General features: G+C 38.3%; 1 protein-coding gene across 1 annotated transcript in view; it reads right to left on the bottom strand.

Moving 5' to 3' along the window:
• The window catches only part of SUSD3 (sushi domain containing 3), a 66,762-nt gene extending 47,874 nt beyond the window's left edge, over positions 1-18,888 (bottom strand). The window contains exon 1 of the mRNA XM_031961103.1: positions 18,280-18,888. Coding sequence (XP_031816963.1) covers positions 18,280-18,373 — 94 coding nt within the window. The 5' untranslated portion in view covers positions 18,374-18,888. The remainder of the gene's footprint in view (positions 1-18,279) is intronic.
• Positions 18,889-19,344: the final 456 nt, after the last annotated feature.

The raw sequence follows: 19,344 nt of genomic DNA, 5'->3' as shown, positions 1-19,344 counted from the left end.
GGACCTATGTGACTGCTGAGTGAAGCCTGTGGACCTATCCTCAGAATATTTTTAAATATATAAAATGAAATACATGGAATCATAAAAGAAACCAATTCTATTGAGATTCAGTTATCACATTAGCATTTTAAAAAGTAAATTATGGATCCCAAGTTAAGAACCCATGAACTAAACTATTTCTTAGGATGATTTACCAACATAACTAGATTTACCTCCCAAGATAACACACTCAGAAAGATTTAATAGTACAACCAGATGTATGCCCTTTGATTCAGTACAAACACCAAGTGTAGAATGTTTAGTTGATATATGAAACAATAATTCAAAGGCTAATGGAAAGTTGAAAGTTTCCAATTTCACTTAATATCAGGGATTGGAAAAAGATGATTATAGATCATCAAGCTGGTTATAGATCAAGGAAAAAGTTTAACAGAGAACTAAAGGGTTAAATTGTAATCATAGCAGAAAGAACCAATAGAAAGCTTCCTGGGCATTATATAGATTATATATAGAAGACATAGACAAGAATGGCATGGGATGAGAAAGCATGAGGGAGCTACATTCTGTCCAAGGAAAGGAAGGACCCATATCATGGAGCTCAATAGTTGAAGGAGGGCACAGTGTCATAAAGTACCTGCTCTTAAGGCAATCATAATGTAAGGCAGAAAAGATATGCACACAAATAACTGTGATACAAAGAATATGATTTTTTAAAAGCAAAACAGAGGTATATGAGATCCAGGAGTATTTTGGAAATTAAGCAACTGCATTCTGCTAAAAGTGGCAGATAACCTGGGGAAGTTTTAAGGAGGTAACACCTAAGGTGTTATTGTTTGTCCTTCAATTTTGAAGAAACTAATGACATCATAGGCAAATGGAGAAGAACCAGGAGAGAACAAGGCAGTGACAACCTAGAGAGAGGAAAGTACTCAGGAGAAGAGGAAAAATGAAAATATCAAATGTTGCCAACAATTTAAGGAGTAAGGAAACACCATTACATTTGGCAATTAAAAGATTACAATTAAAAGTTACATTGGTAACTCTGGAGAAAGCTGTTTCAGTTGGATGATAAGGTCAGAAGCTAGAATAAAAAGTTTAGAAAAGGTTTAAGAGGATAGCATCTCAGAATTGAAAGGGATCTCAAAGATTATCTCATCAAAGGGAGCACAGATGGAATCCAGCCCAATCTGCTTCTATGAAAGCCTCACGACTCAACCCAGTCTTCACCTGAAGACTTCCAATGACAGGGAGCTCACCACTACCTGAGGCAATATTTTTCATTATCAGATAGTACTGGGTTTGGGAAAAGTCTTCCTTATATTGAGAAGGCAGTGTTGTCTAATACCCAACTTTTAAAACTGTGGTCCACAACCCCATATGGGAGTCTCATAACTGAATCTTGGGGCCATGAAATTATGACTTATCAGTAAATGTTTGATTTGAATATCTCTTTTATATACCTATATGCCCAGAGTCACATAAAAATCTCAGGCAAATAGGAATCACAAGTGGAAAAAGTTTAAGAAGTCCTGGGTAGATAATGAATAAAATCAACCTTAGAATCTGGAGGACTTGGGTTCCAATTCTGCCTCCAAGACATACTGGTCGGTGACAAGTCACTTAATTGGTCAATATTCTCTTCTAAGGGTCTTCTAAGGTAATTCTTTTAGACTCTTAAGTTAAAGAAAATGTGCAAGGTTTTTTTTTTTTTTTTTTAATTGGCAAAAGGAGTTTTCTCACAGAGAGCTCTCTGTATCAGTAAAGCCCTACTTCCAGAAACACTTCCCTCCACCTCCTCAAATTAGCTCAAAACTGCCTTCCTGTCACTTTAATCCACTTCAGTCAGCTTTGTCCCCTGGAGTTATACAGTTCCTTATGACAGACCTTCAAATATTTGAAGCCAGTATTTATGACCTGAGTCTTTTGTTTTCCCAGGTTAAATATGCTACTTTTCAAGTGGAAGTGATATTTGATAACACCTAGCAGCAACCTTACTTCCACCATGTGTTTTTCCATTGACCTTTGGGTTATTGTTCATAGTATCAGCTAAACATGCTATATTTGCTGTTTGTACTGAATCAAATGACATACATATGATTATACTATTAAATATTCCCAAGTATGTTATCTTTTTTCCTATTTTTAAAATTTAATAGTATTTTATTTTCCAAATACATGTAAAAAGTTTTTAACACTTGTTTTTGTAGAACTTTGTGTTCCAGATTTTTCTCCTTCCCCCCTTACATTCCCCTTCCCCAACACAAGCAAGTAATCTGGTATAGGTAAAATATGTACAATTCTTTTTTTTTTTTTTTTTTTTTGCTTTGAAATTTTTTTTTATTAAAGCTTTTTATTTGCAAAATATATGCATGGACAATTTTTCAGCACTGACCCTTGCAAAACCTTGTGTTCCAAATTTTCCCCTCCTTTTCCTCATCCCCTCCCCTAGATGGCAGGTAATCCAACACATGTTAAATATTGTACAATTCTTTTAAACTTATTTGCATATTTGTCATTTTGTGCAAGAAAAATCAGACCAAAAGAGGAAAAGCAAGAAAACAAAAAGTGAAAATCTGAGTGTGTTATCTTGAGACGTAAATTTAATTATATTAGTAAATCATCCTAGGAGATAGCATGGTTCAGGGGTTCTTAACCTAAGGTCCATGACTTTGTTTTTTAAAATGTTATTTTGATAATTGAATTTCATTAAAACTGGTTTCTTTTATAATCCTATATATTTTATTTTATACATTTAAAAACATTATTCTGAGGATAGGTCTATAGATTTTGCTCATCAGCCAAAGAGGTCCATGGCACAAGAAAAATGGGCATGCTACAGCTTCTTGGAGTCACAGTTCAAACCAAGACTGGATGAACAGCCCTGAAAGGGCTCCCAAGCCTTCACATCAGAGATTCCTGCTCCTTAAATACCTTCTACACCTAATATAAATCTTGAATAAAAGAGGGTAATAATCTCAAAATAGGCAGAGGTTGGTAGATAGGGGTGGGTTCATCCTAGGAACTAGAAACAACAAGCAAAGTCAGAGGGATAAGGGAGAACCAGAATGGGAGGAAAGAAGTCCAGATTGGCTCTTACAACAGGATATGGAAAATACTATGAAAAAGAGGAAAGGAAGGGAATAAGCATAATGTAATACTTATGCGCCACACACTGGGCTATGCTCTTCACAAATATGATCTCAACTGGTCTTCACAGTATCCCTGGGAGGTGGGTGCTATTATTAACTCCATTTTGCAGTGGAGGAAACTGAAGTAGACAGAAGTTAAGTGGTTTGTACAGGGTCACACAGTTAGGACGCGTCTGGGGCACATCTGAAATTCAGGTTTTCCTGCTTCCAAATCCAACACATTATTTACTGCACCACCTGGTTGCCTCTAGTTGTATAGTCAAGTTTGACCCAGCCCACAGCAAGGGCCACAGGCTCCTGGAATAAAGCCAAAAACATCCAGATCCAAAAGAGGGCAAAGAAATAAGGAAATGACCCAGATGTACTAAAGTATTTATAGCAGCATTTGAGGGGGTTGGTGCAAAGAACTGGAAGGAAAGTGAGTGTTCATAAACCAGGCAATAGCTGAACAGATTGTGGTATAGGAATGTGATATATTATTATTGTTCCATAAGAAATGATGAATAAGAAGAATTTAAAGAAATTTGAGAAGACTTGGATGAACTGAGACAAAACAAAATGAGCAGAACAATGAGAACAGACATATGTGACCACAATAACTCAAAGGAAAATAATACTGAGTCATTTCCCGTATTGCATCGTAAGCTCCTTGAGAGCTGTTTTTCCAACTCTTAGTGCAGTGTCTGGTCCGTAGCAGATGTTGATCAAGGTAGTGACCAATAATTAATTCAGAAGACTGATGGTGAAGAGATTGAGGAAAAGAGGCAAAGGCAGGTCAAGTGTCAGAAAAGAAGCAGTAGACTAGAAGCACAGAATGGAGCGTATATTTTTAGATATTTCAGATATACAAATCAGATTGATTTGTGTCATTTGATTTATTCACTACAAGAGCAACTAGGTGGCACAGTGGATAGAGTGCTGGCCCTGGAGTCAGGAAGATCCGAGTTCAAATTCAGCCTTTCACACTCATCAGCTGGGCAATCCCTGGTGAGTCACTTAAATGTTTGCTTTAGTTTCCTCATCCAAAAGGAAATAACAAATCTTTCCAGTATGTTTGTCAAGAAAACTCCAAAAGGGGGTCACAAAGACTCAGACATGATTGAAGATGAGTAAACAACAGCAACAAAAATTTCCTACAAGAGATAGCTATACTGGATGGGAGCAAAGTCAGTGAGATACGGAAAAGATTTTCTTTCTTAAAAAAAAAAAAAACAACAACACTTGTTTGCATGATTTTTGTTTTCTTATTTGTTTTCCTTTTTGATCTGGTCTTTCTGATGGTGTAGCATGACAATTATGGAAATATGAATAGAAGTATTGCACATGTTTAACACATATTTGATTACTTGCTATCTAAGCAAAGGGGTGGGGGAAAGGAAAGAAAAAAAATTTGGAACACAAAGTTTTGCAAGGGTGAATGTTGAAAACGATGCATGTATTTTGAAAATAAGAAGAAAAAAAATTTTTTAAAAAAGTACGTAACCAAAAAAAAAAAATCCAACACTGAAACTTTTTTTTTGGCTGAGGCAATTGGGGTTAAGTGACTTGCCCAGGGTCACACAGCTAGGAAATGTTAAGTGTCTGAAGTCAGATTTTGAACTCGGGTCCTCCTGACTTCAGGGTTGGTATTCTATCTACTGTATCATCTAGCTGCCCCCAACACTGAAACTTTTCAAAAGTGATAATCATCTACCTTCTTGGAGGATTCTTCTGAACAGAATACATACTTACCTCCCATTGGAAACCAACTAGCTCTCATACATAGCCAGGAAGGGCATAGGACAACAGCAATATAAATGAATCAACAAGCATTTACTTAGCACCTACTATATACCGTGAAAAGTACTAGGCACTGAAGATGTAAATACAAAAGTGAACCAAGTTCTTCCCTCAAAGAGCTTACCTTTTTGTTCATTTGTAAGCTAAATACAATTAATTAATAATCATCAAGGATGCTTTCCTAGGATGTATCAACTAGATGCTATGATCTACTTGGACCTTATCTATAGCTCAGACAACATAGTATAGGATATTTGAAGTATTAGATGTAAAATCCAAGAGCCTGAATTAGAATCTCTTGCTCTGCTATTTAGTATAGATGTGACTTGGGTGGGTCATTTTATAAGCATTTACATAATGCTTACTATATACTTACATGTGCTAGCTGTGTTTTTTAATAACAAATATTATCATTTGATTTTTACAAGAACTCTGAGAAGTGAGCAGCATTATTATCCCCACTTTATAATCAAGGAAACTGAGGCAACAAAGAATAAGTGACTTGCTCAGGCTCACACAGCTAGTAATTTTCTGAGACTGAATTTAAACTCAGGTCTTTCTGACTCCTGACCAAAAACTCTATACACTTTGCCAGTAGCTCCCTGTTGCTTTATCATTCTGGGCTCCAGTTTCCTCAACAACAAAAAAGGGATTTAGGCTAGATGAGCTTTAAAATCCCTTCTTAATCTAAATCCTATGATCTTGAAAATGGGCAAAATTCAGAAAGAGGCAGTCCTCAGATCTGGAAGACCATCTCCAGCTGTGGAACATTACAGGAGAATCTCAAAATTGACCTGATTACAATCACTATATATTTATGTTATGCTCCCCTCAGTGGGTCCTCACTGATCCCTGGAAATACTTTTACCATATTTTTTATTAATTCTCTCATTCCTACAAATGATTTTGAATCTTTTCATTTCTTCTCAAGGCTTTAAGCATCCCACCATCCATTCTCACTTATGAAAGATGAGAATACTTCCTTTTTTCTGAAAAGAGTTGTCCTAAGCTATCTTAGATTTCCTGCTTTTACACCTCAAAACTTCTTGGTGTCTTTCTTCATTCTCTTCTCTCCTGTCTCATAAGAAAAGGTGACCCTATTCTGTTTGCTAAAGTTAACCTTTTTACTTGGCTATAGGATCTCATTCCTTCCCAACTCTTCCAATAACTTGTACTAACAGCCATCCCTCTCATGAATTTTCAATCACTCCTTCTCTATAGCTCCTTCCCCTTAGCTACAAATATATTCTGGTCTCTATTTTAGGAGGAAAAAAAAAAAAACCCAAAATGCCTCGTAGTGCTTCTATCTCATCCATCCCTCATATCATCCAATCTCCATACTCTTCACCATCAGACTTGATAAAGCTTATAACCTTTGCCTCCAGGTATTACCATTCAGTCCATATTCAATTATTTGCAATCAGTTATCATATTGACAAGTATTGAAATTATTCTCAAAAAGTCACCAATGATCTCTCAATAAATTAAAGTTTAGTCACCATCATCTTTAATAGCCCTAAAGCATTTGGAATAGTTGGTCACTGCTTCCTGTATAATGTTATGTCTTTCCTTGGCTTCCATTATACTATATTTCCCTCATTTGCTTCCTAAGCATGTCCGTCTTAAATGTCTGTCCTAGATACAAGTGATGATGGACCAACTCAATGAATTGGTGATCCAACTACACGTCACTATCTGGACAACTGACATTTTTCATCCACCTAGTTTTCCCTGTATTATCTGTGTATTGAATAATGATATCAATGAGGAATACATTTAATGTTTTGGGACGTGATGTGATTAGCATAATATCATCTGCAAGCATGAGCATTTTAAGGATCAATTATAGGGAATTTCACTACCACTTATTCTTGCACTGGATATCCTCCATGTTACTGGCAAACATCTGACAAACATCTTTGGTGAGCAATCATTTTCTTTTTTTATGCTTAACTAAACAACAATCAGAGCCCACTGAAGAGTGCTTGCAATTCTATACTTCCTGTATTTGCAATTATAAAAGAATCATATATCATCTTCATATATGCATAAGATCCCTTCTTAGGGAAGAGTCTTGAAGATTCCTTTTTTTTTTAATAAGTGAAGAAACAATAAACACCATAGAATTTTGTGTATTTGATGTATCTTTTGGTTTGTTTATGTAACTACAGACATAGAAAACCTGCTCATTCCTTTTTCACGATTTTATCAAAGATACCCTTGAAATGCATGTAGATTATGCTTATAAAGATTTCAGAAAAATGGGGAAAAAAACCCACTTTGATATACTCTTAGTAGCCTTTTTTTATTATTTGATAATATCTGTTATTTTCCCCATTCTTTTGGTACTTTCTTCTTATTGAAATAACTTCTAAAAATAATCCCTCAATGTCTTCAATATTGTGTCATCTCCAATACAGATCTCTTTATCATATTTCTGTTCTAGTCCAGCTGTGTTTTCCAGCTTCATTTTAAAGTTACATTTCAACTTTCCTATATGGTCCCTCAGGGACTTAAGTTTCAAGTATGGTTGTTAATTTGTTAGTGAAAAGTGGCTATCAAAACTTTATTTCAAGACCTCAAGTGAAGTAGACCCCATAGCTGCCCTAAAGTAGCCCATCCTACTTTTGTATAGTTTTTGTTAGGAAGCTTTTCTTAACATCAAGTCTAAATTTTTCTCTTTGTAGTGTCCACTTACTAATCTTAACTCTATTCTTTGTGGCTAAGAAGTATAGACCCTCTTCCACATAAAAGCTCTCCACAACTGATTAGCCCTCCCTCCTTTCCCCTTTCCTGAAGTTTATTCTTCTCTAGGCTAAAACTTTCCATTTCCTTCAACAAAGCCTTATATAGCATGAAAGAGATCATTCCTTATCCTGATTTCACTTCTCTGGACACTCTCCAGTTTATCAGTGTTCTACCAGACCTTAACACAGTATTCTAGATAAGAACTGAGCGGGGGCTATCACTCCCTCAGATTAAAGAGATTGTTCTAAAAATGTTAACATATTTGTTCCATTTGTCTCTTTCTTGTCTTCCAGTCAATCCACATATTTAGGAAAGCTCTTAGAAACAACTTCAGATGCATCTCAGGTCAAACTTTCTATAGGGTTTTGCCCTTCACTTGCCAGAGTGGACAGGTCCCTAACCTTAAGGTCAAGAAGTTCTCTGGGCAATTCACTTAAACTTGAGTATCTCAGACAACTCTAAAAGACCAAGTTGGGAAACAGTTGCTGAACTGCAGGAGTCCTCTGCAGCAATGACGTCTTAGGTCCAGTTCTATACCAACCCAAGAGGAGACACTGTTTTCATAACTCTTCAATATTCTCCATAATAGAATTTATAATCTAAGTCAGTGTTGCTCGCAATCGACATTTATTTTTGCTTGCCAAAGAAGGCAAATGGTTTCTGGGTTCCTTTGTTCTTCCACTTCCAGTGACTTCTCCAACATCATTTCAGCTTTTAAAGAAAAAAGTGATTTTATTTATCATCAATAGCTCATTCCAATAGGTCGGGTTGCAACCTTTGTAATTGTTCTCAGTGACTTCTTTAGCCTTTTCTCAAATTTGATATTGATTCTGAACTTTGCTCTAATTCTAACTTTGCTAACTAATTGATAGACTGACTACATATACAACATATTAATCTGATAGGGCTTCCATATCAGTAATCAGTAACTTCCCATCTGTTAAGATACAATTAATTTATTTTCATAATAGTGTTAAAATAACAGCAATAATAACTAATATTTACATAACATTTTATGTTTTGCAAAGTGTTTTGACACGAACTCATTTGATCCTTACAACACTGTGAGGGAGATGCTATTATTATCCTTATTTTACAGATGAGGAAACTGACGCACAGAAATTAAGCGATTGCCCAGTTAAGTAGCTGAAGCTGGATTCAAACTCAGGTTTTCCTGACTTCAAGTGCTGGATTCTATTCATTGTGCCACCCATAATGACACAAGCAGCTGCAGTGTTTAGTGATCTAAAACTATATCCCATGAGCACAAACTACATTATAATTCCAATATCCCACAAATGTGTGTGACTTTGATCACGTAATTATCATAGGTACCAACATCTGTATATAATGTTAAAAGCTCCCAAAACCTACTTGGTTAAAGCAAATTCTTAATCCTTCAGTTAATCAATCAATACATTTATTAAATGCTTAAGTGCTGAGTAATATGCTAGGGACACAAATAGATAAGAAAAAAACTTAGATATAAGTTTATGCTTTAATAGAGTATATTACATAGATACAAGATAGAAATATATGCAGAATGAATAATTATAAGATTATTTGGGGAAAGGGTACCAGTTATATGGGGGTCTGGAGGAGAGAAAATTAGAAGATTTCCTGTAGAAAGAGGTGCTTAAAATGTAACTCAAAGGCAAACAAAGATCCCAAGTAGCAGAAGTGAACAAAGAATGCACTCCAGGTAGGAGGGCTGGTAGGTACAAAGACATGGCCTCAGGTGATGGGGGAGTGTAATGTCTTGTGGGAGAAAGACAGAAAAGACCCGTTTAGCTAGATTTCAGAGTTCAGTGCCTGAGGAAAAAACAGTAATGTCCACTCAGGCCAGTAAGATAAGCAGAGGACCAAGTTGTGGGTGGAAACTAAAGAGAGGAATTGGTATTTTTTCCTAGAAGCAAAAGGAAGGCACTAGAGTTGATGAAAGTGGAGAAGTAATGAGGTCAGATCTGCATTTATCAAAAATCACTTAGGAGACCATGCAGAGAATATCTTGCAGTGTGGAGAGACTTAGGTTAGAGAAACAAATAGACAAACATAAAGAAATAGAAATAAAAGTTGCAATAATTCAGGTAAAAGGTGGGGAGGATCTGAACTAAGGTACTTAGGACTATGTGAAAAGAAAGAAAGGTTTGCATGAGAAAGATACTATGGAGATAAAAATGGAATTATTTAGCGATCAGTTTCATTGATGGAAAGTGAATTTTGGAAGAAAGGAGGATTTGAAGAGAAAGATAATGAGCTCAGTTTTAGACATGTTGAATCCGAGATGTGTGTCTGGGACATTTGGTTTGAAATATCAAATGGGCAATTGATCACATTGGACTGAAGGTCAAGAAAGAGTGGGGCTAGATATATGAATCTGTGAGTCATCTGCATGGAGAACTTAGACCCATGGGACTTGATGAGATAATCAAGAGAGGGTATGATTAGAGGGAGAGAAAAAGAGGGCCTAGGATAGAACCTTGAAGTAGGGGGATGAGGTTATATGATAAGCCAAGAAAGGAGCTAGAGAAAGAGCAGATGGATAAAGGAGAGTAGAGACAAAAAATAGGAGAAAGAGGAAAGAACAGTGTCACAAAAATATAGAAAGTTCTCACAAAGAAAAGGGGAGTCGATAGTGTCAAATGCACAGATATGCTTTTTTTTAAAAGAGAGAAAGAACAAAGAATACAATCTGATTTGGCAATTAAGAGATTGTTGGCAGTTTTGTAGAGAGTAACTTCAGCTGAGTGATGAAGCCAGAAGTAGGAAGCAATAGGTAAAGGTGGCTTTTTCTAAGTGCTTGGGAGCGCAAGGGACATAAAACAATACAAAGAGGCAATGGTACGGTTAAGTGGGATTAGAGGCCCATTCGTGCACATCACAGAAGGAACCAGTGAGACAGAAATAGAGAGAGACTGAGACAAACCTAGGCAGAATCAGAGGGCTTTGATCTGCTGGAAAAGGTGGGAGTGGAGAAGTTTCAAGCTCACAAGTGGAGAGAGGGACCTTGACAAGGAAGGAGAAGGGCCTCCTGAACAATGACGTCAAGAGATAGAGGGAAGAGGCAGCTCACATCTTTTGGACTTAGTTTTCTCAGTAAAATTAGACTCAAGGTCCTCAGCTGAAAGAAAAGAAAGCAAATAGATTTATATTCTAGAGCCTTCTTAATCTAGTGTCATCTACTATTTCAACCTTCTATTATTCTATTATTCCTCTCTATGTACTTTACTCTCCAGCCTAACTAAAGTACTTAACATCTGTTTTTACAAATTCATTGCTTTTCCTCACACTAGGCTCTTACATTCCTTTACCTCCTCAGAGAGCAATCCATCCAAGGCTTGCATCTAAGCAGTGAGATGGTGAAGTGGACAGAGCACTGGGCTGGGAATCAGGAAGACTCCTTGATTTCAAAAGCAGCCTCAGACACTCACAAGCTGTATGATCATGGGCAAGTCACTTAAACCTGTTTGCCTCAGTTTCCTCCTCTATAAAATGAGCTGGAAAAGGAAATGATGAGCCATTCCAGTATCTTTGCCAAGAAAACCTGAAGTTGGACACAACTGAAATGACACAACAACAATAACAACAGGACTCCTGGGTCATTCCAAGACATTTTTCAGGAGCAGTTAGGATAGCGTACCAAGCTGGAGTCAAGAAGATTCTCTTTGCAAGTTCAGAACTTTACTGGCTGTAAAACCTTGGGCAGATCAGTTTGCCTCAGTTTCCTCATCTGTAAAATGAGCTGAAGAAAGAAATGCAAAGCACTCCAGTATCTTTGCCAAGAAAATCCTAAATGGGGTCACAAAAAGTTGGAAATGACTGAAACAAAAGAACAACAGAATTTAGAAGTGAATTGAGAAGGTGACTTGTCCAGAGTCACAGAGGTCTTGACTCCAACCCCAGAATTCTATTTATGATGTTGTATTGCATCTTTATTTCTCAAGGGATCTTTTTATGTTCCATTTTGTACTCTACCTAGTGCATTTGTGTTGTATAAGATTACATTTTTGAATATTTTGCCTAATCTTCCTGTTAGATTTATAAGCTCCATGAGGTCAGGGACCAAACTTTTAATTATCTTTGACTCTCTCCCAATGGTGTAGGAAAAAGTGCTTCACACATTTTCCATTACTTCAAGGATTAATGACTTTGTGTTCCATCCACAAATTTGTCTCACAACCTCTTTAAAACTTTAGCAGATCATTTTACGAATATCTTTGGACTCCCACTAAAGACAACTTCACTTAGCTAGCTTCATCCTTAGAAACAGACATCTAAGGAGATGAAAAACAGGTTTAAAACATAGAGAAATTCTCCTGGACATCACAACAGAACAACAAGGCTACCAATAGCCACAGACCATGAAATTTGTCCAATTTAATAAAGTGTGTTGTTTTTGTTTTTTCAGATGAAACCTATCAAATGACTGAAGCCCAAAGGGTGGAATCAATAGGCCTGCTCCATGTTGCCCATGGAAGACAATAATCCACTTGAACTCAACCAAATACCAATAAAATGTTGATAAACCTCAAACAAATGTGACTCATATGGATTTGTTTACAGAAAAAGAGGAATTTATAATAGCAACAAAAAACTGTCATTTTCACCAGAAATCGCAAAAAGGTTTCTTTAAGGAGCCTGGATTTAATGATCAGTAAAGACCATGCAAGGAAACAGCAGAAATGGTGTGACCCATCACTGTAGGTTACAAAAAGTTCACATCAACCAACACCTACAAAGACACCATCAAGTAGCCAAGAATCATACATAAAAAAACTTGTTGTCCCAAATTAATGGGAAGATGACAAATTTTTATATTACAAAATACAGACTCCTCCATATGCTTGAGAAATTAATACACTATACTGGAGCCAGATAATTATCACAGTCCAAAACACTGCCCACAATTGTCAGGGCATAAAACTGATCCATAAAAATGCAAGAATAATTGTTTTTTACGTATATCATCATGCCATATTGTTATTCCTCTGCCCTTAAGTCCTCCTCCACACCTTTGGTGAATTACTGCCCAAAACTTCCATTTCAGGATATTCCCAGGATAGTCATGTTCAGTCCTCTCCTAGATCTTTTCCTATGTGGGCTTTTTTATATCTCCCTTGATTTTTAACTCCCTCACCAGTTTTTCAATTCCCTTTTACCTTCACCTTCCCTCATTAGAATGTAAGCTCCTTGAAGGTAAGAACTGTTTTTTTCCCCCTATATTTGTATTCCCAGTATTTAGCAGAGTGCCTGACATATTTTTGCTGTTGTTTAGTCAATCAGTCATGTCTGACTGTTCATGACCCCATTTGGGGTTTTCTTGGCAAAGTGATTTTCCATTTCCTTCTCCAAATCATTTTACAGATGGGGAAACTGAGACAGAGTTAACTGACTTGCCCAGGGTCACACAGCTAGTAAGTGTCTGAGATCAGATTTGAACTTAAGTACTTCTGACTCTGGTCTCTCCACTATGCCATCTAATTGCCCCATACATACTTAATACATATTTTTACTATCTTATAGGATGTTCATATCATCTCTATTTCCTGTCTACTATTGAGGTTGTCTTAAAGATGCTTTTAGTGAACTTATAGATGCCCTTTTCTCCTAATACTTTTATTCAATGATAAAAAGCATTCATGTTATCCATCTACTCAATAGTCCTCAGAATAGAAAATATAAGGGAATAATGGGATGGCAATTCATCCTAAGACCATTTCTACCAAAAAAACTCTATCTAAAAATCTGAGAAAAATGAAATTGTTCGGGAAATCGTAGAAACCTTATGATTCATTAATATTAGTTGAAAAAAATCAGTATCTGCCAAATACCTAATGCAAGAGGTAACTGGTGGTTAGAATTATACATCAGAAGTTAAGGTATATGCCATGTACTTTCGGATAACAAAAAACAAACAAACAAAAAAGAAAACACAGAACTCAAAATATCTTTGAAAGCTTAACAAATAAACAATATGGGACCTGGAACATCACCACAAATTATTGTCCACAAGTGCCCAAACATAACATTACTCCATAAAAAATTGAGATCAACATTTTAAATAATAGATGTCACTGTACCAAATACTCAGCATCTCCAAGATACATGATAGCAAAGCCTTTCAAAATATAAGGAACCTAGCAGAAAAAATCAGTATAAGAAACTTAGCAGAAGAAATCAGTCACAAAGGAAGAGGATGAGGGACAACTTCCATTCTCCTGTTTTCTATTGAAATTGTCTTCAAAATGCTTTTGGTGAGCCTCTGAAAAACGAACTTATATCCAGATTTTTTTATTCAATTAAAAAAGCAGTTATTTATCCATCTATACAACAGTCTCTAGAACATTAAATAGAAAAGAAAAATAGTTGAAGACTTGCTCCAACATCATTTCTATCTGAACTCTACCAAATAAGATAAGTAGAGAAATAATAACAGTTAGCATTTACGTACCATTATAAGACTTACAAAGCTCTTTGCATAATGGCTTATATTTCTCTCATAAATATAAAATTGTACATTCATATGTATATGTTTAAATAAACATGTATTAATTCATTTCATTCCCACAATACAACTAAACTAATTGTTGGAAGTATTATTATATGCATTTTACAAATGAGGAAACTGAGGAAGGGAGGATAAGTGACTTGCTTAAAGTCACAAGGTCCAACAATAAGTTTTAGATCCAACATTAAGCCTAAATGTTCCCTGACCCCAAGTCCAGCATTCCTTCTACTACACCATGCTACAGCTCTGTAGATGGGCTAATGCAATTTATCCCCACCAAAAAAAAAAAAATAGTATTTTATGTACCGGGAGTGTCATATTTGTATGACACACACACTATACATACTCCTGAAAGCATGAAGCTTTTAAGGGAGTACTGATAAACAAAACACATTTGCAATTACACATCCTAAACTGGTCAAGGTAATCAGCAGGAGTGGGTAAGAAACAAAGACAATCTGGAAGCAAGAATTGCCTAGGACATTAGTCTCCTGACTTTCCTGATTTGGGCTGATCATTATTCCAAAGTGACTAGGGGACAGATGTTAAATTGATTTAATAATTTTTTAAAAATATTCATAAGTGATAGAGAAAAGATGGTTAGTGACCGCAGGGACTTCTGTATCAACGTCCGTACTGCTCTGTAGATAACCTCAGCTGTTATGGAACAGATATAGTCAATCAAAAAAAAAAAGTCTCAGTATGTAAGGCAGTAAATAAAAACTGGATTGACACGGGAAGGAAAAAATGATAGAAGCTTCTAGCTTCTCTACAATTATTGGCTAGGATTATATGCAATGAAATACATTTCTGTGTACAGGTATGAAAAAGGTTCAGACTATTTCATTCATTACTATGCTAAATGAAGAGCAAACAATAGGATATTGTGGAGAACAAAGTGGATTTGATTTTAGAGGAACTCGGCTTTCCTTCCAATTTGTGTGATTTACAATTTGTTTGACCTTTTACAAGTCACTTCTCTATGAAGGTCGTTTTTTGTAAAATGATTTGTAAAATGAAGAAGCTGAAACAGATGGTCTCTTCCAGCTCTTAATATCATGATCCTGAATATGGATGATTATATTTTATTCCATGCTTTGACATTATTATAAGCCTTTAACCAAAAAGAAGCCCTGTTAGTAGCCTCTGCATTCCTATTGGGAGTAATCAGAAATAGTGTAAATTTCTAGACATCTACAATGATTGTTTAAGTCCTTCATAATATGAGAGAGTTGGAACAACTGGTCTAGAAAGACTATTCAGTGCTAAATTCTATGATCCCATTCAGTGGAATCTGGTAGATCTGATCAACCATTAGCTTCTCTTTTTAAACAATGGTCATGTTATTTAAAATAACCATAATTAATATGCCTTTATTGAGCTTAGAGAGTATTCAGTCCTGACCTAGGATAGGTGCTATGGGGAATACAAAACATATATAGACATAGTTTTCGTCCTGAAAGTAGCAGAGCTGATGGCCTATTTTTAAAAAAAAAAATACTAATGTATGACCCCAATTAGTGTGTTCACTACATATAAGAGAAGCTATAATAAGTGTTAGACTGTATGGCACAGACAATGAATAAAATGAATTCATAGGAGAGCAAATACAATTGATAATAATTAACATTTATATAATTGCTAATTAGAGCATGTATGTGCACACATATACAACTAGAAGTTATCTCCCCAAACAGAATGAAAACTTGAGAACAGAAAGTTTTTTGTTTTGTACCTCCTGAATCACAGGGTTTGGCACATGATAGGGGCTTAATAAATGCTTGTAGACTGATGGATAGAGCACTCTACAGTTCGAAAAGCTCTCTCCTGTTTTGTATCTCTTTTGAACCTCACAATGACTTCATGATAGAAATATTGCGGCTATCTTATGTCCATTTTACAGAAAAGGAAACATTGGCGTAGAGAAGTCAATATGTGCCTGGTCACACAGCTACTAAGTGTCAGAGGTAGGATCTGAACTTTTCTGGATCCCTGCCCGGCTCGCTATCCCTCTATCCACTATACCCATATAATTGTCATACCTATGGAATGAGAAAATTCTCTCAGTAGAGCACAGGAGACATAAAACAATCAAAATCTCCTAATGTTTCCATCTTGTGTTTCAATTTTCTTTTTAAAGTGCTCACAAACCTACTACCCTGTCCATTTTAATGGCAGGAACAATGTCCTGGCTTCATATTCTTTGAGACAAGTGGCACACTTGTCAGAAGAATATCATTTCTCTTCCTAGCAGAAGGCTGGGAGTGAATATGCCATTTCTGTGAAGAGCTCTTTCCCTGAAAATGTTCAATGTGCTTTTCTCAGGCACTGCATTTAATTCAATGTTTCCTAGAACTAAAAACCATCTTCAGTCCTTTCCAGTCATTCTAAGTTCTTTTGTGGGAGGAAGAATTCCTGCTTGCATGGATTACTTGGTAAAGTTGACTTGCAGGAATTCATTTTGTTTGGGGGCTTTTAAAGTCACTGTCCTCTAGCAAATCCCATCAAGTGAGCAGAAATAATTTAATTGTATCAATATAACTCGCCTCCATCCATTTAAGAGTCCTCAAAACAAATTTCTCAGAAACCTACCACTACCGCCAATGAAAACAGACAGGACAACATGAGTGACTGATTTCTGAATGTCACTGCTTCCTGAGCAAAGACCCAAATATCTTCTGCAGCTGTCACTGGTACTGTGTTAAGAGATGGAAGCTGAGGCATGGAATTTTAATACTGGAAGTCGGATTACCATAATTTTTTGAAATCATCACTTTTTTATTTTTTTTTAAATCATCATTTTTTAAGAGACTCTTTATACCAAAGAAATCCATTTCAGACTCTCTTCTCTCCCCCCCCCCCCCCCCCAAAAAAAAAAAAACCAGTTTCAAGTCTGGTGCAGTGAAAACAGTATAGCATATGTAGTCATAGAAAAAAGTCAGAATCTCGACCCCTTACTATTTATGCCATCTTAAATAAGTCATCTTAACATTTTGGAATCTCAGTTTCTCTATTTGTAAAGTGGACTGAATACACTCGAAGATCTTTTCGAGCCTTAAGCCTATAGACTTAATTCAAAATTAACCCCCCAAATCAGTTTGCCTTTTCTCTCTGTAAGGGAAGGTAGGGATCCAAAGTTCTCAAAAATGGTCATTTAGAAGGCTGCCTTGACCCCTTTTCAAGATAAATCTCTTTAATGATTTTTAATCTTCTGCCACAAAACCTTGTTTAAAAACAAAACCTGACACCTTCCTAGAAGCAAACCTAAAGGCCATCTCTGGAGATTGTCGTCTACGGCAAAATGCTCTCGTTAGATTTCTAACGCTTGGGTTAGCGTTTGCCTGCTTTTACAGGGGATGGGGGTTAAGTTCCTATTTCAAAACTACTTCAGCATTTGCCCGCAGCTGAAAGGAAGAGTTAGAGAAGCAAACACATCCGCACCTACTCCCGCCCACAAAAAGATCTGTGAGGCAGGAAGGCTGATCAGGGGGCCCTGGTTTGAAAAACAAAGTTCAGCAAACCCCAACGTCGGGTTAAAAGGGGAGCGCAGAGGGTTAAAGTGGTTCTCAGCTAGTTGGGTAAAAATAGTGTATCTGCTCCAGCACTGCTTCCGAGGTGACGCTGGTTATCCCGTCAATTACCCGAGCACTTTTCAGCAAGGCTGTATGTACTGAGAGCCCTACAAAATATATCTGGCCTGAAGGGAAGATTGTTTCACTACCTCGTTTGACATCATTTGCCTCCATTCTCTGGGCTACGGTTTTAAACACTCGCTCCGAGAAGGGAGCTTTTCCGCCAGGGCAGCCGCGAAGTCTCCCCGAAAGGCCGTGTCAGCCAAATCCAGGTGTTTCCTTCCCCTCCGGGCGCCGCCCCGCCCGCAGCTCCCCTGGGCCGCTGACACCTCCAGGGCTCAATGCCCCAGTGGCGTCCCAGTCCCCGAGGGGAGCAGATGAAGCCGCTGGCTCCGGCGGTTGCTGGGGCTCCGGTGCCCGGCCACCTTCTCTCCCATTTCCCTTTAAACAATCTGCGGGCAGTGAGTCCCAGTCCCGCCCGGCCCCACCCCCATCCCTACCCCAATCCCCAAGTCCGTCTCACCTGTGCGGTTTTTTGGGACCGGCTCCACATTGTCGTCAGCCAGCACCGCTGTCCGGGACACATCGAGGCCCGACGCCGCCGTGGCTGCGGGCATCGCTCCGCGCCACTTTGCGCTGCCCCCACCGCCTCCCCAGGGGCACCAGGCTCCGGCTGGAACCCGCGGGATAGCGAGGGAAGGAGCGGGGGAGAGCGGACGGGACGAGAAAGGAGGAAGACAAGGAGAGAGGGAAGAGCCGGAGTGGGTAGCGGGAGGGCAGTGCTATCTTTGGTGGCCTCGGGAGGCTGGCGGTCCGATCGTCCCGGTCCCGGTCCCGCACAGCTCTCCTTCTTTCCTTGCCTGTCTCCCTCCTTCCCTCTCGCGCGCCCAACCCAGCCCGGAGAAGAGCCACTCAGTCTCCAAATGGTGATAGCTCCATGCAGCCCCTCCAGGGCACTGGGTCCCGAGCGCAGTGCAGCCGTCCCTGGGCAGTGGAACGTGGGCGGGCCACGAGGGCTGCCGGCTGGGGCTGAGTTGGGGCTAGGCTGGAAGACCTGGCGCCTGAGATCTAGCCCGGGCTCTCGCTGCCCGAGCGGTGAGCTCAGTTTTCCTTCTCCGACTGCCCCGCCCTCTCTCCCCCTACCCCTCCCCTAGCCCAGCCCAGTCCAAACCTCCCTGCTGCAGCTTCGGGGGCCCTATGGGGTGGGTTGAGAAATGAGGAGCTGCCTTCAGGGGGCGGGGCCGTCAAGGGAGGGGTCTTGCAGGTAAGGTGACTGTGGCCACTTCGGAAGGCCCTAAAGATTAGGAGAAAGGCACCGTTCAGATCTGTACGACTACTCTAGCAGATGAAGAGGGAAAATTTCCCATGTATGCCATATTACCCTACAGATCTTAAGCAGGTGCGTGGAAGGGGGACGCCGTCAGCCCGATCTACCTCTTGCCACAGGCACACAGACCCAGACCAGAACTGTCCTCCAAAATAAGAGCTCATATTTCAGCTTTCAAGTTTATAAAAGTACTTTTTTCAAAACCATCTCTGTTAGACAAATCGTGCAAGTGTGATGATTACCCCCGTTTTATAGTTGGGA

The sequence above is a fragment of the Sarcophilus harrisii genome, chromosome 1 (genome assembly GCF_902635505.1).
Source record: "Sarcophilus harrisii chromosome 1, mSarHar1.11, whole genome shotgun sequence".
In the NCBI taxonomy this organism is placed as follows: domain Eukaryota; kingdom Metazoa; phylum Chordata; class Mammalia; order Dasyuromorphia; family Dasyuridae; genus Sarcophilus; species Sarcophilus harrisii.
Note: the sequence above shows the minus strand (reverse complement) of the source record. Positions and strands in the feature narration are given on the sequence as shown.